Source organism: Rhinolophus ferrumequinum, chromosome 5, assembly GCF_004115265.2.
Source record: "Rhinolophus ferrumequinum isolate MPI-CBG mRhiFer1 chromosome 5, mRhiFer1_v1.p, whole genome shotgun sequence".
Taxonomy (NCBI): Eukaryota; Metazoa; Chordata; class Mammalia; order Chiroptera; family Rhinolophidae; genus Rhinolophus; species Rhinolophus ferrumequinum.
Genome location: NC_046288.1, coordinates 36255042 through 36271781, shown reverse-complemented (window position 1 = coordinate 36271781; position 16740 = coordinate 36255042). Strand labels below are relative to the sequence as shown.

The 16740-nt window shown below is 36.0% G+C and overlaps 1 protein-coding gene across 1 annotated transcript in view; it reads right to left on the bottom strand.

Annotated features, from left to right (window-relative positions):
• Positions 1 to 4173: 4173 nt before the first annotated feature.
• The window catches only part of CFAP299 (cilia and flagella associated protein 299), a 521988-nt gene continuing 509421 nt past the window's right edge, over positions 4174 to 16740 (bottom strand). The window contains exon 6 of the mRNA XM_033106360.1: positions 4174 to 4410. Coding sequence (XP_032962251.1) covers positions 4315 to 4410 — 96 coding nt within the window. The 3' untranslated portion in view covers positions 4174 to 4314. The remainder of the gene's footprint in view (positions 4411 to 16740) is intronic.

Below are 16740 nucleotides of genomic sequence, written 5' to 3'. Positions count from 1 at the left end.
GAGAGAGAGATGTGTGTGTATGTGGAAAATAGGCTGTTTTGTCAGAAGAGAATAATGATTCAGAGAGGAACACACACAGTAATGAATAAACGGGGAGTTCTGAAAGTGTTCAAGTGTTTGATCATGACTATTCCAGAGATGCAGACATATTCCTTTCTTTAGTTATGGGAGACACCCCTCTGTTTTTATAATAAAGGTTAAAATTGGATTTCTGTCACTTGCAACCAGATTTTGGATAATACACTTAAACTATCACTTGGAGAAAATTACACTTAACCTGCAAGGCAATTCTATTTAGTTGAAGGAGTCTATAAACAGATTAGAAAAACAGCAAGAAGAAATCATAGATGTTTTGGATTTTGAAGGGACCTTCAAGAGCCAAAGTCTGGAGAGATAAAGTGATTTGGCCAATTACCACCATTAGCTTGCCAAATAGTCTGGTTCTTAATGCTCTTTACTCTTTATTGCATTGCTCAGTTTCTTGTTTAATTTCCTTTCAGTCAGCTAGCTCATTTTTGGTCCTGTGTCTTTGGCCCACTGTCCTTCTTCTGATCCTCACAGACTTTCACATATTCCCTTTCCTTGGCCCTGCATTCAACCATTAGCTTCAGGTTTTAATTACTTTCTTAATGTACCCTGGACTCAGGCATAACAATTCTGTAATTGCTTTCTCTTCTCTACTGGGTAAAAGTCACCTTAATGAGCTTATATGAAGGGAATTTCCAATTTCCAATAGTTGCATTAGTTTGACCTTAGAACTGTGACCACAGAACAAGGCAAGATGTAAGAGGTATGCTCAGTACAACAGTTGTCATTTAAATATTTATAGGAGTTGGGGTTTTGCTAATAGAAAGAATATAAAAACAATTCAGAAATAGAATGAAACCTTAAACAGATTCATTCAATATGCATCAACCTGGGTGAGCGCTAGAAACTCAAATCTGACTACAAAATTAGATAATATGACATTGAATCCAAGGTTCTTGGATAGCAAGGCAACTCATATTTGAAAGGCATGATATTGGAACCTTCAGAGGTCTAGACTTGGCCAAGCATTGGCCGAGAGGTCTGGTCATGAGTAAAATGTCCGGGATATTTGTAGTCCATATCCCAATTATAGGCTGAACGGTGTCCCCCACCAAAAATTCATAGTTGAAGCACTACCCCCCAATACCTCAGAATGTGACTGTACTTTAAGACAGGGCCTTTAAAGAAGTAATTAAGTTAAAATGAGATAATTAGAGTGGACTCTAATCTAATCTGATTGGTGTTATCATAAGAAAAAGAAACTCTGACCCTTGAAGAGACACCAGGGATAGGCACAGGGGAAAATCCATGTTAAAAAACACGAAAAACAGACAGAAAACAGCAAGAAGCCTGCCATCCGCAAGACAAGGAGAGAGGCCTCAGAAGAAACCAAACTTGCGGACACCTTAATCTTGGACTTTCAGTCTCCAGTACTCTCAGAAAATAAATTGGTGTTGTTTAAGCCACCCAGTCTGTGGTATTTTGTTATGGCGGCCCTAGCAAATGAGTACATCCCACAACCCAACTCAAATCTCCGTTCAGTATTTATTATCAGTAAATTCAGTTCGGAAGTTAATGTAAAAATTCCTTGTTATGGTATGATTGATTTTTTAGTGTCTTAAACCTTGGAATTAAATATGGGGTATAATCTGTAGATACTCGTATATTAAGTATTTCAAATATTTTAAATACCTATACTTAAAAATGTTTGAAATAGCTAAAACATTTTTTTAAAAACTGGCATATTGGAGTCCAGAGTATCTAATAGGTAGGCCTCACTATTCTAAATTAAATGTGATATTTGAATAATTAATTCAGACATGATTTTAAATTGAAATTTTATAAATTTTTAAACCTTATTGAAACTTTTAAGAGAGCTGAGTCATTATATTTATAAGTTTAATTTACTAAATTTATAAGTCATTTAAATATGTATGAAAGCTTATTTGTTAATTAAAAATTTTATATCATTAGAAAGTTGAATGTAATAAAGTTTATAAATACAATTTAAAATGTTTAAAGGAATTTAATCTATAGAACTCATAAAATAATTGTTAAAATTTCATCAAATCTATAGATTGAACAATAAAATTTATGTATATACTTAAAGTATAAGTAAGTACCTTTGAATTTATAAATATGATAAATCAAATATTTATTTTATTTCAAAATAATCTCAGACTTACAGAAAAATTACAAGTACAACACAAAGATCTTTCCCCCTAAAATATTTACAAACAATTTGCTGACATGATGATGTCCTTCGACTCCCAAATGTTTTAGGGTAATTTCCTACAACCAAGGAGATTTTCTAATATAACCACAACGTCATCATCAAAATCAGGTTCATGAACGTTTTTACATTACTATAATTGAATCTTCAGAAACCATTCCATTTTCACCAGTTGCCCCCAAATTCCCTTTATAGGCTAAGGATACAACTCAAAATCATGTGTACATCCGATGATAACGTCTTTCTACTCTCCCTCAGTCTGGGACGGTTTCTCGGTCTTCTATTTTCATGATCTTGACAATTTTGAAGGTCTCAGAGCAGTTATTTTGTGTAATGTCTCTGGATTTGGGTTTGTCTGGGTGTTCTCTTGGTTGAATTCAGGTTATGGTTGGGTAGGATTATTATAAAAAGGATGTTGAATTCTCTGGCTGCATCTTATTCAGTGGGGGAACAAATTCAGTTTGCCTCATAGTCTCTTTTATCAGTTACTGAAATTGGTGTCTTCCAGACTTTTCCATTAGTTTAGTCCCTCTGTAATTAATGGGTATTTTTTAGGGAGAGACTATGCAAATATCCCATGCCTCCTCAAACTTTCCATTTATTCATTTATGTGGACCAGAATGGACTCATGGTTTCTTATTTTACGCCTGTTATTATCATTATTTATTTTGATGTCCAAACAGTCCCCAGATTTGACCAGTGGGAATCCTTTCAAGCTGGGTTCTGTGTCTTTTTGATAAACCCCCTTTATTTATTTGAGAACTTCTTTGCTTTCTGGCACAAAAGGATATTCTAGACTCTTGTATTTCCCCTGTCTCAGCCCTAGAATCAGTCATTTTCCCCAAGAATCCCTGATTCCTATTGGTAAAAACAGTATTGAGAAACTGAGATCTGGGTGCCAGTTGTGCTCATTGAAATTGGGTGTTGTGGCCCCTAGGTCCTCTCCATGGATGGGACAAAGCAAAGGAATATGTACGCATATACACATTAACATATATTCTCTATCTGTTTATTAAAAATGACGAGACCACACCAATACATCCAATTCTAATTGACTACTGCCCTACTCACTCTGACCGGGAGCTGACACCATGTTCAGGTGGCCATCACCTCCCTCATAAATATGCCCTTCTTACCCCATTGGAACACTGACGCTCTGCTCTGGGCTTTCCCTACTACATGCTGGACAGATTACCCACCTTGCTTGGCCCCACCTAACTGCCTTAGTGCTGGATTGTTCAGAAAGGGAAGAGAAGAGAATGAGAAGCAGAAAACGAAGAACTAAACATTCATTTTAAATCACAAGTGGCCTCTGAATAGTATCTTTTCTGCAGAAAAGCCACCTACAGGGGGACATAAGGAAAATGTGTTTGTTTTGTTTTGTTTGTTTGTTTGTTTGTTTGTTTTTTCTCTCTTATGAAGTCCTCATCTCTCTAAAATTTTCTGGCTTCCTTTAGATTTCATTTTCTCAGCTTCCTTGTCCTGGGGTTCATATCATCCAGGCACATAAAAATATCTAACACGTTTATTCATTTTATACATCATCTCATGGGCTATTTCAGATACTATTCACGCATTTGCTGTTATTGAAAACCTTGTATTTATATTTCTTTATGCCTGCCCTCCAATTTGTGACCCTTATCAATATTCAAGGTTTTATGCCACATGACATAATTTTTGGTCCACTAGATTTGGCAATGTAGGACCTGAAACATTTTTGTTTTGGAAAATCTGAGCTACAAAATATGTCACTAATTACTGTATCCTTGAAGTAGCAACAAGATTTTCTCCCATGATCTGTTGCAATCAGCCTCAGTGGTCAGGGGGAGAAAATTAGAAAAACCTCAAATCAGATTAAGAGGCTAGCTGCACAATAAAAAAAATAAATAAAAAACAGCCAAGGCTATGGTTTCCTTTCTAATTTTCTTTATTTGCTTTTAATATTCTAATTTGTCTTCCAGGTATTGAACTCATTTATTATTCTAATTTGCTTCAGGTTACAGGTTTCATTTAAATTTCGCAAACAATTAAGGAATCATCTAACATGTTGGTAGTTAAGTCTTTCTTCTGGAAATGTGGTCAAAAATGATAGCTTGTATGTACAGTTCTGTCTGGATAGGGATTCTAGTAGAGTTGTCACCTGGTCGAGCCTAAAATACATAAATCATATTGTTAATCAGTCCAGTCCATGCAAATAATTGGCATTAAATTAATTTTCTTCTTGTTTCAATATGGTAACAAACAGATCTAAAAAGGCTGTGGCCATGGAGACATTTTCATGTTTCCTCCCAGATTATCTTTTTCAGGAGTGGTGATAATTCCAATCAGGAGATTTGAGGCCCTGGGCTGTGACATTATTGAAAATATATAGGATCAAAGCAGTGTCCCAGACTCATATAATAATTGTCTAGACTCTGCTGAACGCCATGGGTCATTAACTCTGCAGAATTCCCAGTGAAGGACTTTGCAAACACATGTGATCACAGGTTAATAAATCAGAAAGAATCCTATCTTGAGTTTGTTAAGTAAAAATGTGTCGAATTTGGAACTAATTCAGACTAGTGAAAATAACCTGTTCATGGTGGGTTTCATGAAAAGCTGATCACTTTCAAAATTATTGATATGCTTTCTTTCTCCTTCAAATTATAATCATTAAAAAAAGATTTGTTCCCTTTATCTTTGTTCAGGAGAGTCTATCACACTTACAGGCTCCTAGTGAGCTCCTGTGGGAACTGATCTGGTATTGATAAGAGAGGTGAGAGAGATACTACAAGAGTTAGACAATATCTACAATTGGAAAATATTATTCATTGGGCCTTTTCTATGTTTGATATATAAAAGAATAGTTACTTGCTCTCTCTTCTTTTGTACAAAGAGATGATAAGAAATTTAGATCTGGGACTAGAGAGAAACTTTTGTATTGTCTTTCCCCCATAGTACTTAATTTCTTATGCTAGCTGGGAATGAATATATAGGATTATATTTTTTATTAAATATAAATTAGACTTTTGAGATGGGTAAAATGAAAAGAATGGGTGTCCTGAGTGGCTCATGCATCCAAGTATTTTCTGCCTTTCATTGTTTTTGTGCTATTTTACAACTCTTTAAGTTACAGAAGACTGATAAGGCAAATTATTCTTGGCTACAGAAATGCAAATTAATTGTATCCAGTGCCATGCAATTAAGTATTGCCCTGTATTGGGATCCGCTTTGCATCTATTTGTAAACTAATTTCAATTTTTATTTCCCAGGTATGTTATTCTCCTTTAAACTGTATGTGATATCTTACTGGTTCCCTCTATAATTAGTAAATTAAATAAAATCTTTGGCACATTCATTTTATATCTGTATGAAAATCATACATTACTATACCCTTTTTAGAAAAATTGGGAAGGGGGGGTGGTAGATGAGGGTAAAAGGGATCAAATATATGGTGACGGAAGAGGAACTGACTCTGGGTGGTGAATACACAACATGATATATAGGTGATGCATTACAGAATCGTACACCTGAAACCTATGTAACTTTACTAATAATTGTCATCCCAATGAACTTTAACTGAAAAAAAGTTGTCTTGTAAACATTTTCGAAGTTCACCTGTGATGCCCAATAGATTCACCTGACAGCTGAGAAGCCTGTGTTGCCAGAGGAGTGCTGGACGACTTCAATCCAGGCATTTCTTTTCGGTCCAAGAGGTGAAATCCCAGGAGCAACAGAATGTTCACTTTGCTGATCCCTTGTTTCTTTAACATATTTTCCATTTTACTATTTTTGTGCTTTGTTTTTGTTTTGGGAACTTTTACAATCGATAAATTATTCCCCATTGGTGACAGCAATGATTCAGAATTTGGTTTTATGGTCTAACCTTTGTGATCTCTGTGAATGAATGGATTATAGAGATGTATTCTATCTTGCTGAGAGACAACAGAGAAAATGATTTGTTACTATTTTCTTTTCTTTATTTGTCTACTTGTCTATGTGGGCTCAAATTAAAAATCTGGTACCCACTAGGAAAGAGAATAACATTTTGATATATGGAGCGTTAATATTTTTGTGCTGACTTTTGGCCCATGGCTATAGTTTAGATCTGAAGCTATAAGCTATCTATGTGACTCTGTGTGTGTGTGTGTGTGTGTGTGTGTGTGTGTGTGTGTGTGTCTGTGTGTGTCTGTGTGTAGTCGTTGTTCAGGTCTTTTTCTCTTTTGTTTCTTCTCAGAACCCCTGTCCAATCTTGGGGCTTACTGAGAACACCAAATAACTTTTTTGCATGATATAACTATCAATATTATAGCCAAAGGTTTTCTACCTTTTTTGTATAGACTATTTGAAATTTAATGAAAAAAACCCCTAGTAAGATTCTATAGAAAACTGTGCAGAGGGCAATAATAATTACAGAAGAACTACAATATACTAACACGCACATGAAAGAAATGTTCATTCCTAACAATAATTAAAAATGCAAATTAAAATGACCCCAGATGAATTTGGACTATAAAATGAACAACATTTAAAAAGTATGCAAAATAAATATGGCATGGTGAATGGGCAGTCTTATTCATGTGTACGTAATTGGAAAATTGATATGGTGTGATTGCAGTGATTTGATAATATCTTTCTAAAGCTTCATAAAGTATATCTCTTTAGACTAACAATTTCCATTTTAGGAATCCATCATAATGAAAAAAAAAAAACAAAACAAAAATAAACCACAAACCTGGTTAGAGAGAGTTTTTTTAAACTTCAAGAGAGGAACAGAAACCAACCTAAGTGTCCATCAATGAGAGATTCTTTCATAAATTCTGACTACTTCATAGGATAGAATATTATTTACATTTTTATACAGCTAGTTTTTTTCCCACCGAATAGTGTATCCTGAACATCTATTCATACTAGTTCATCAATTTCAACTAATATAGCTTGAACGGTTTTTTAAAACTGCTGCATACTAATTCACTCTGTTGATGTCGTATAATTTATTTAACCATTGCCTAGTCACGGACATACAGATAAATTCCAGTTTTTAACTACTGCAGTGAAAAATGCTATCCTTTTAGAACTTTCACTGTTTCTAAGTTGTTACACCATCAAGAAGCAACAGTCATTCACTGAGCACCTGCTCAATGGCACATTAAACACCTTCTCTCATTTAATCTTCACAACGATCTTTTGTAAAATAGTTATGTTTACAGATTTTACAGATGAGTAAACAAGGTAGAGAAGTGCTCCAAGGGGTTAAGTAATTTGCCCCAACCACAAAGCCCTAAGATCTCTTTAACTCCAACTCATTTTACCTATTGCCCCTCTTACACAGTTTTCCCTGTCTGAGTCCTGGCTAATCCTTGTCCTGTTGTTCTTCCAGCCTTTCAACTGCTCCCAGGTATCCTGGGGAGTCCTTAGGTTTGCAGTTCTCAAGTGTAATTCATTAAGAGACTTAAGCAGGTCTTTGAATTATTGTACTGCTCTGCTTATGGCCATGAGTGCATTTTCTTTTTTGAATAAATCCATCAAGCTTCTCAGATTTTTTTAAAAGTAAGTTTTATTTTTCAAAGGTTACAATCCTATCCTTTGGAGCAGCCTCAGGTTCTTGTGAGGTAGTTTTTTGGGCTCCAAGTTGGGGCTGCCATTTGTTTGTTTTGTTGTGTTTTTTTACTCTTGCTGCAGCTAGTGGGGGCAAGTTATATTGCTTAGGCCACCAACGTTTATGCTGAAAATATCTCAGCGGGCAGTAAACACTTAGACGCTGCCAATGTGAGATTTTCCTCTCTTGCCAATGGCCTTGATCACTGTTCATACTATGGGTTCCATGTTCCAATATGCTTCAGTTCAACAGCCCTCACCTCGCTTTTGGGATTTCAATGCTGCAGAAACTGTAAGAATTTGCCCGGGTGGTGATTGGTTACGAAGCATTCATGGGAGTTGACTACTTGTTCAACTGTTGTGACCCAGGGGAAATCATGCTCTTTGAATTAGAAATCACCCCTAAACCGTGGTTTGGCACTTGCAGTGTCTCCATGCCTGACTCACGTTTTGTAGTGCCTGCTTCTTTGTCATTAGTTATCAGGTCTTTGAAACCATGGAGGCAACAATTATTTTGTTCTTTTAAATAAAAACCTCAATTTTTTAAATTCTAAGTACATTTTTAATGTTATTAGCTTTTGTTAATATTATATAAGTTTTAGGTGTACAACTTTATAACACAACATCTGTATACTTCATTGTTCTTATTCAATCATTTCATCCAGGTAGAAAACTCACCTTCCATTGTCTCCCATGCTCCTTGTCCTTATTTGTGACAAAAAAAGAAATGTGTGAAAACACAAGCCTGAATTGGGGCTAAGCTCTCTTTTTCAGATGCCTCCATCCTCGCATCCCTTGGCTCTATTGGTACCTTTTACCTTTGGCATAATGTTTGATCAGGATTGTCCTTCTAATTAGAAGCTTAAAACAGTAATTTTTTTTTTTGTCATGAATGTATTATTGGGATATGTACTTTTCTTTTTACTGCAGTTATTCAACTTGGATGGTGAAAGGTTATCATTTGTACTCTTTATTACTAAATATTGACATACATATAATAATTCAAAATTATATATTTTAGCTTTTTCTTTCCTCCAGCTTACCTTTCCTGCGCTATTACTTCGTATATGAGTTCATACATTGGACACTTAACAACAATGTGCTTATCTCTAGGGGTTGTTCATACTACTGCATATAAAATTAAAATCAGTTTTCCAGGTCAAGAGAAGGGCATAGCATTTAAGTTTTAGGAGTTTTAATTCATAAAAGCCAAGGTCTGTTATGTAATTTTTAATGTATTCCTCAAGGCCATTGATTTTAGCAGCAGTTAGTTGAGTAAATACTTAATTTATATGTGGTAGACTTTTAGTTCAGGTGTACCAGGTGATTGCCCAGGGGAGAAAATGTTTAAAAGCTTCTTAGTATGTGGGTGTTTTAGGGCTATAATCAACCAACATTCAGTAATTTGGGCAGCAAAACCAGAAAGTTGGCAAGGCCTCAACTTTACTTAATAACTGCGACTGTGCCACAGTTAAAAAGCAACGTTTACAAGAGGCCTCCGAGGAAAATCCAGGAGCCGAATAAGTGGAAAGTGGTGTGGGTGATTCAGTAAGTGTCCCTTGCCCCATTACTTCAAGTTTGTGTGGTGTTTGAGGAAACACTGTTGGAGACTGAAGACGCCATAGCCTTGCTTCTTGCTTAACTTACTTTTTTCAATGTGAGGTGTGTGTGTGTTTTATTTTAAATATCCAATAGGAAATATACCTGGGCCCTGTAAAAAGACGGATTGTAAAATTGAGGACCTTCACTGGAAGGGTGGAGCTTTAAGAGATTAAATTTGAACCATCTGTGGAAAGGATGTAGGAATGTTATGGGCCTCCATTTTGAGAAGAACAATTTCAAGGCTGTGACAGGCTCCATCTGATTTTAATGTCTGCGTGATAAGGGACATTAAGACCAGCCAATGAACTGCGAGGCAGCATTAAAGAGGCAATTAACACCTTTCCTACTAATACTACCGTGTTTCCCCGAAAATAAGACCTAGCAGGACCATCAGCTCTAATGCGTCTTTTGGAGCAAAAATTAATATAAGACTTGGTCTTACTTCAATATAACATAATGTAATGTAATATAATACCGGGTCTTATATTAATTTTTGCTCCAAAAGACGCATTAGAGCTGATGTCCTGGCTAGGTCTTATTTTCGGGGAAACATGGTAGCAAGTGCTCAGTCCATCAGTGGTTGCTTGGGAGGGACAGGACAGAGGAGAGAGGAGCTGTGAGAAGGTACTTCCTCTAAAACAAACAAACAAAACCAAAAACATGTTTTTATTGGTAGATGTTATTTATAACTTTAAAGTTTGCTCACCTAGATAATCTTTTGCTTATAGAAAAACAGTTTGGCTTCTTTTTCTTTTTCTTTCTTTTTTTTTTTTTGCATTTGCATGACATGACTACATATTTATTTAAAAAATAATAAAAATAATAACTTTTTTCATTCACCCATGGACCTAACACATTGCCATTGCTGTAAACACCCAGGGTCAGCACCCCACAGTTTAGTAATGAACCCTTGGGGTTAATTCACCTACTCCGGTAATTTTCATCTAAAAATAGTGTTAGTTCTACATATGTTTCTAGTGCCTAAGATCCTAAAATATTTTAAAGTTAACCGCAAAAATTTCCAGGATTATTTTTGGCCCTACTATTCATTTCTTTAGCAAATATTTAATATTCAATTTATTCATTCCACAGATGTTTACTGAGCACCTACCATATGCTAGCATTGGAGGTGCAATGGTAAAATGACCAGCAAGGGTTTCTGCCCCACGTTTCGGTTTATGTTTCACAAGTCTCTGTTACATATATTGTTTCATTTGCGCCTCCAGACAAACCTAACGGACAAAGTGATTCTTGATGAGGCAGTGACAGCAAGAATGGGTACCACCAGTCCCACTCTATAATGATCCAAATAAGTGAGAAAAAAGAACAGCAATTTATCAGCGGAAGCATCTACTGCGGTTGGTTGCATTACTGCAGAGGTTATCCAGAAGTCTTTGGTATGTGGTCTGCACTTTCTAGTCTGTTTGTGCAGCCTCAGGAATGTGTAATTTAGACTACTTAAAATTAAGTCTGGTGAATTAAAACTTGTTTCAGAGGAACGAAGTTTGCTCACTCTATGGACATACATAAGGTGAAGCAACAGCTAATAAAATATGACTACGTATGTAAAGCAGTGGATATCAAATCCAGCTAATCTTTAGGATCACTTAGGGAGATGTTAAAAATACAGATTCCTGGGCCTTACCACAGCCGGATTCAGTCTGAATTTCTAAAGGGTGGAGCCTAGGGCTCTCAAGGTTGGCTACCGTGAGGAGAGAAGAAGGGAAATACTTTACCGAATTGACAGACTATTCCTAATCAAGCTACCGTGGGTTGGATGTTGACAATAAACTCTTGGAATAACATTCTGCACTCCAAAATAACACATTTTTTATGTTTCAACAACTGTGATTTTCATTTTCAAAAAGATGAGTTTGGATCAGGGGGCACTGGTGTACAGTGAGGAGTACTGATATGTAAAAAGAAAAGAAATACATCCTGCCAAGTCAGTGCACAATCTACATCGCCCACGCCTTTCAAGTTCTGTGACTCTCAGAATGGATCTAGAAAGTTTTATTCTACAGTGTCTTTTATTTCACCAATTTCCCACATCTAACAGAAACCACAGCATTTCTAAGATCTTTTAACATGTTCTTTTTCTGTTTACCTGTTTTGTCATCAGCTATTTATCAAGCAACTACATTCAAGATGTACTCCATTAGACACAAAGTAGCAAAAAGGAGACTGATTTATTGAATTTCATGATTTTTCATACAATGGGTTTTCTTTTGTGTACCAATGAAATTTAGGCAGCAGAAAAATAACATGCCTCCTTTTAAAAAGGCCTATGCATTTTCAGACTTAGAAATTTTGATTTTTAAGTCATGACACAAATGGTATAGACTCTTACTGGACTATGCAGAATGGCAAAAACTCATTTGATTGGCTTCCACAATGGCAATTCAATTTTCTCTCCAAACTTCTCTGCCATTACTTTCTTTCCGCTACCTTGGTCTCAACCCTGGTTACACATTAGAATCACCTGGGGAGCTTTTGAAAAGTACAGATGCCCAGGCCTTTCACCCAGACCGATACACCCTCAGTCTTCGGAGATGAGGCCAGGCTTTACATGTTCTAAAGCTTCCTGGGTGATTCTGATGTCAGGCTTGTGTCGAGGATCACTTTCTAGCCAAAGGAAGGTCCTATCCCTTGCCACACGGCCCCACGCTCTGTGCTTCCTTTGTATGTGATGTTCCTTCCTACAACAACACCCCTTCCGTCCAGTCCCGTGTCCTCACCATTCCTACTCTTCAAATTCAGTTCAGATGCTACCCCTCCATCACCTCATTTTTCAATGCCTAAGGTCGAAAGTAAATTCTGTCTCTTCTGAATTCTTATAGAGCTTTTTCTGTCCTCTCAGGTCACTTTCTAGATTATTATTTCTGTGCATATTATATTTCCCCACCCACCCATCAATTAACCTGTAAGCTCTTTAGGGCAAGAAACCCACCTTTCTGATTCACTTTGTATTCCTCACAGTGTCCAGGAGGTGCTCAGTAAACATCAAATGAGGAAAAGGAGGATGGAAGGAAAAATGAAGAGGTGACAGACGCACTGACATCCATCCAGCTCACCTTTTTTTCTCTATAGTCCTCCAGTACTAGTCTCCCCTTCTCCGCATCCTCTCCCTTTTCTGAGGGTTGGGGTGAACTGAGATCTCTCAACCCCTTTTTCTAGATATATATGCATTCTACAAGTTTGGCCTTTACCCAAATCATCAGGTAGTTGAAATATTAAAAACATCAAGCCAGACACTTGCCAACTACAGCACGACCCCTAGTTCTAGTTCTCTTTGTTTTCTACTTGAATTATTGTTATGCTCTCATCCTCTCCAGGTTTTCCTCCCTAGTCTGTCCTAATCTACACCTTCTCATGTCCTTAAAACGTAACTTTCATCCTGTTATTTTGCTGCACAAGAGTCTTGGCATATTTCTCCATTTCCTATCAAGGTCAGTCCAAAATCCTCATCAGTCCTGCATTCAAGGCTTTTCATAACCTTTCCACACTTAATTCCCTCTTCACTACTTCTCCAAGCCGCAGCAGACCAATTGAACTACTGAGATTCTCCTCTGTCTGTTTTGCTTGCACACTCTTCAACCTTATCTTTGCTAGTAGGTTTCAGTCCTGGGATTGCCTGCCTCTTCATCTGTATGAGTTCAATTGCTCATCATTCTTCAAGTCCGTTTAAAAAATGACCTCCTCTAGTATCGCATAACAAATATTATTCCCAATGCTGTCCCCTCACCATCCCTCTCCACTGGTTCCTGCTGTATATCATAAACCACCTCTTCTTCCACTGAATTCCAAAAGCATTTCTCTCTTTTGCAACATATCATTTTCTGCCTTATACTGTAGGTATGTTGTTTACATACCTGTTTCCCTAAAAATACAAGTACTAAGCACTGAAAGGGCTAGGGTTGAAGGCTTGCTCATCTTTACATGCTCTATGATGTTTCATAATATTTAAGTTTAAGCTCCATTGCTAGATTCTGCTAATAATGAGCTATGTGATCTTGAGCAAGTCATTTAACCTGTTTGAGTCAACTTACTCATAAATCAAAAAATATATTCTAGTTCAAAAATCTTAAATTGAGATGGTTTAAATTACATATTCTTGGTACCACACAAGAAGACTTGAAAGCACATACCAAAATAAAGATTTCTGCATGACCTCTAAGAAACTTAAAAGTATGGCTGCACTAGTTGTTTCCACTGATGAATTCCTGCAATTTTTTGTTTTGTTTTAACTTGGATCAATATATAGTGGGGTGGCTGTATTCTTTCTATCATTGCTATAGCAGGTATCGGTGACATAATCCAATCCTCAACTTTTAATTAGTGTAGCACTATTTTTATGTGTTGGGAGGGAATCATTCATTCAATCATTTATTAATGAATATTTATTGAGCATCTATTAACCAGGTATTTTTCCAGGTGATGGGCTTCACATTTAGTGAACGGGAGAGGAAAGGAGAGAACAGCTAATGTAATTAAGGGGAATTTTTTTCTATTTATACAGTCTATTTTATACAATCTCAACTATTTTATACAATCCTTCTCATTAGTGCATCATGAAGGTTTTAGACCACCTCTGCTATGCTAAGACTCAAAGCAAACTCTCCCATGGTTAATGGTTAGTAAAAGCAAAAGAAAAATGCCTATTTTTTTCATTTGTCCAGATAATGTAGGGGAGTGAGTGCAAAGTGCTTCCACTCAATCCTTCTAAAGATAATACACTGGAAACATTTTGGTGGGTGTGAATCACTCAAACAAGCATTCTTCACTCAAAAATAGAAACTTGCCTTATTTGTTCCAGATGTTATACAGCTGCAGGGAAGTTAAAGCCAGTGGTCCTGTTTTCAATGCAACCAAACTCTTATTGCATTTGGAATTTCTTAACCAATGAACACATATTATTTGTTCTAAGACCTGCACAATTTGCTTTTTCCACTATAACCATTCACAAACAACTATGTTTCATGGGAACCATACTTCAGAATTAATGAGTCCACATCTGTGCTGTACAAAAGAAACACATCCTGTTTATCACTGTTTCCGCCTTTCATTTATCTTGACCTCTTTAATTTGAAGCATAAAATATTTCAAAGAGAATACTTGAAGGGAAGGAAAAGGAGAGTTGAGTTGTACTGTTCTTACAATGTTTTAGAGTACCTTCATTGTGGAGTTATAAGAAGGTGTTTATCTTAGGAAGAATTTCAGCAAAATTATTAAGAAAAATATTGAATATGAAATGTAATTCTTATCATTGTGCATTAGTAGTTTTAAAAACTTGACATTTTAGCTTATTTCTTGATTCTCCTGTAAGTCTGTAACAGATTCTATGTGGATGAATAAAATATAAAAAGATCATGGCTCTGAAGAAGGTGAACACATTAAGAAATTAAATAGGGGATGTACAGGTTCATTTTACATCTAACCATACAAATTAAGCTATATGTGTTATACAGACACTTATGTTTCAGAACACAGTGCCAGATCTCTTGAGATTATTATTATTATTATTATTTATGTTTATTATTATTATTTTTTTATGGAGAAGGTTTTCTCAAATTGTATTTCATGGACAATCTGTAGCAGACTCACACTGGCTGCTTATGAAAATATGTACTTGTGGGCCCAGTTGAGTCAGAATCTCTGCGAATTGGGCCTGGGGCTGTAGAGGGACCCTAGAGATCAGTAAAGAAAACACTTTGATCTTCCAGGTGTGAACATGAAAGCCTAGGGAGGTGAAATGCATTTCTCCAGGCCTTGTTGCCAGGTAATAGTAAAAGCCTAGAATATCATTTACGGATACTGAAACTGATATTCTTTGCCAGTAAGTCAGCTATTAAATTTTATCTTCAAAAGATAAAATTTAAATAAAATTTAAAGAAATGTATCCAAATATTATCAGGTATCCCATCCAATAAGTCTTTACTCTTATCACTAATTAACTAAACCCTTGCTCTTTCTCTAGGATTGGGAAATACCTTTCTTTCAGACTCATCATGAATCTTTGGAATTATATTCAAGATCTTTTCAGAAAAAAATGAGGAAAATGTTACATTTCATGGGTTGTTGACTAAATCTTTGAAAAGTGTTTTAGTTAACGTTATTTGAACCATGTTCAAATAATGGTTTGCATTTAATAATGATTCCAGAAAGACCATAAAAAGTATAATTCATGACATACAATCTTGAAGTATGTATATGCCATGAGTTAAAATAGAGCCTTCAAACAGTTGAAGGGTGATGTCATTCAAAACTGATTCAAAAATTTGTTTCACACATCTTAATGAAGCTATTAACAATTTTATATCTTTTCATATATATATATATATATATATATATATATATATATATATATATAGTATAGCTTTCTAAAAGGAAAATACTCTGTAAATGCTATTTATTAAGTTTTCTGTACTTTGCCCCAACTAATAACATTTGACAGCCATGTATGGTAAGTAAAGAAGTACCACTAGAGAAAAGGTGTGCTGATAAGCTTCCCTGGTATTCACAGATTTATAATAAATATGGCCCTAAAGATTTTCAGGTCTAGTCCTTCATTTTACTAATGAGAAACCTGAGACCAAAAAGAGAGTAGTGTTTTTTTGAAGGAGATAGTATTGTGTCAGAAATTGCTCTGTCAGAAAAAGCCTCACTTCTCCCTTTCCCAGAACTTCTGTTTTCAGAAGACTGATCATCTGAATAAAAATTATGTTTCCCAGTCTTCCATGTAGCTAGATAGGACCATCTAACTAAGCTCTTGCCTTGGAACATATGTGAACATTTGTGTGGTAGCTTTTGGGAAACGTCTTTAAAAGGCAGTGGGAGCATGTCCTTTGCACCCTCGGAATTCCCTTCATTAATTCTGTGTGGAATGTGGTGGTTTTGGCTGGAAATCTATTTTGGCCTATGAGGATGAAGCCCTCCCTGGCCCAGATAACTGTGGAGCTGCCATTCCAACTTTGGACTGACATTGTCTACACTCACACATGGGAAAGACAGAAGATTTTTCTGTTAAAGTCCTTATCTTGGGGTTTCTGATATTTGGAGCTGTATCTGATTACAGACAGTAATCCATTTCTTGCTACAGAATTTCATTCATTCATTCTTTGAGCACATAATTATTGAGCACTTTTTATGAGCAAGGAAATATACTAAGTGGATATGAAACAAAAATAATTTTATTTCTGATTTTCAGTTTCTAAAAAGTTTTGGAAAAGTTTTTAGAACCAGACTCCCCTTTTCCTTTGTCCCATCTTCGCCACTATCCCAGGCATATCATACCGTTCCTA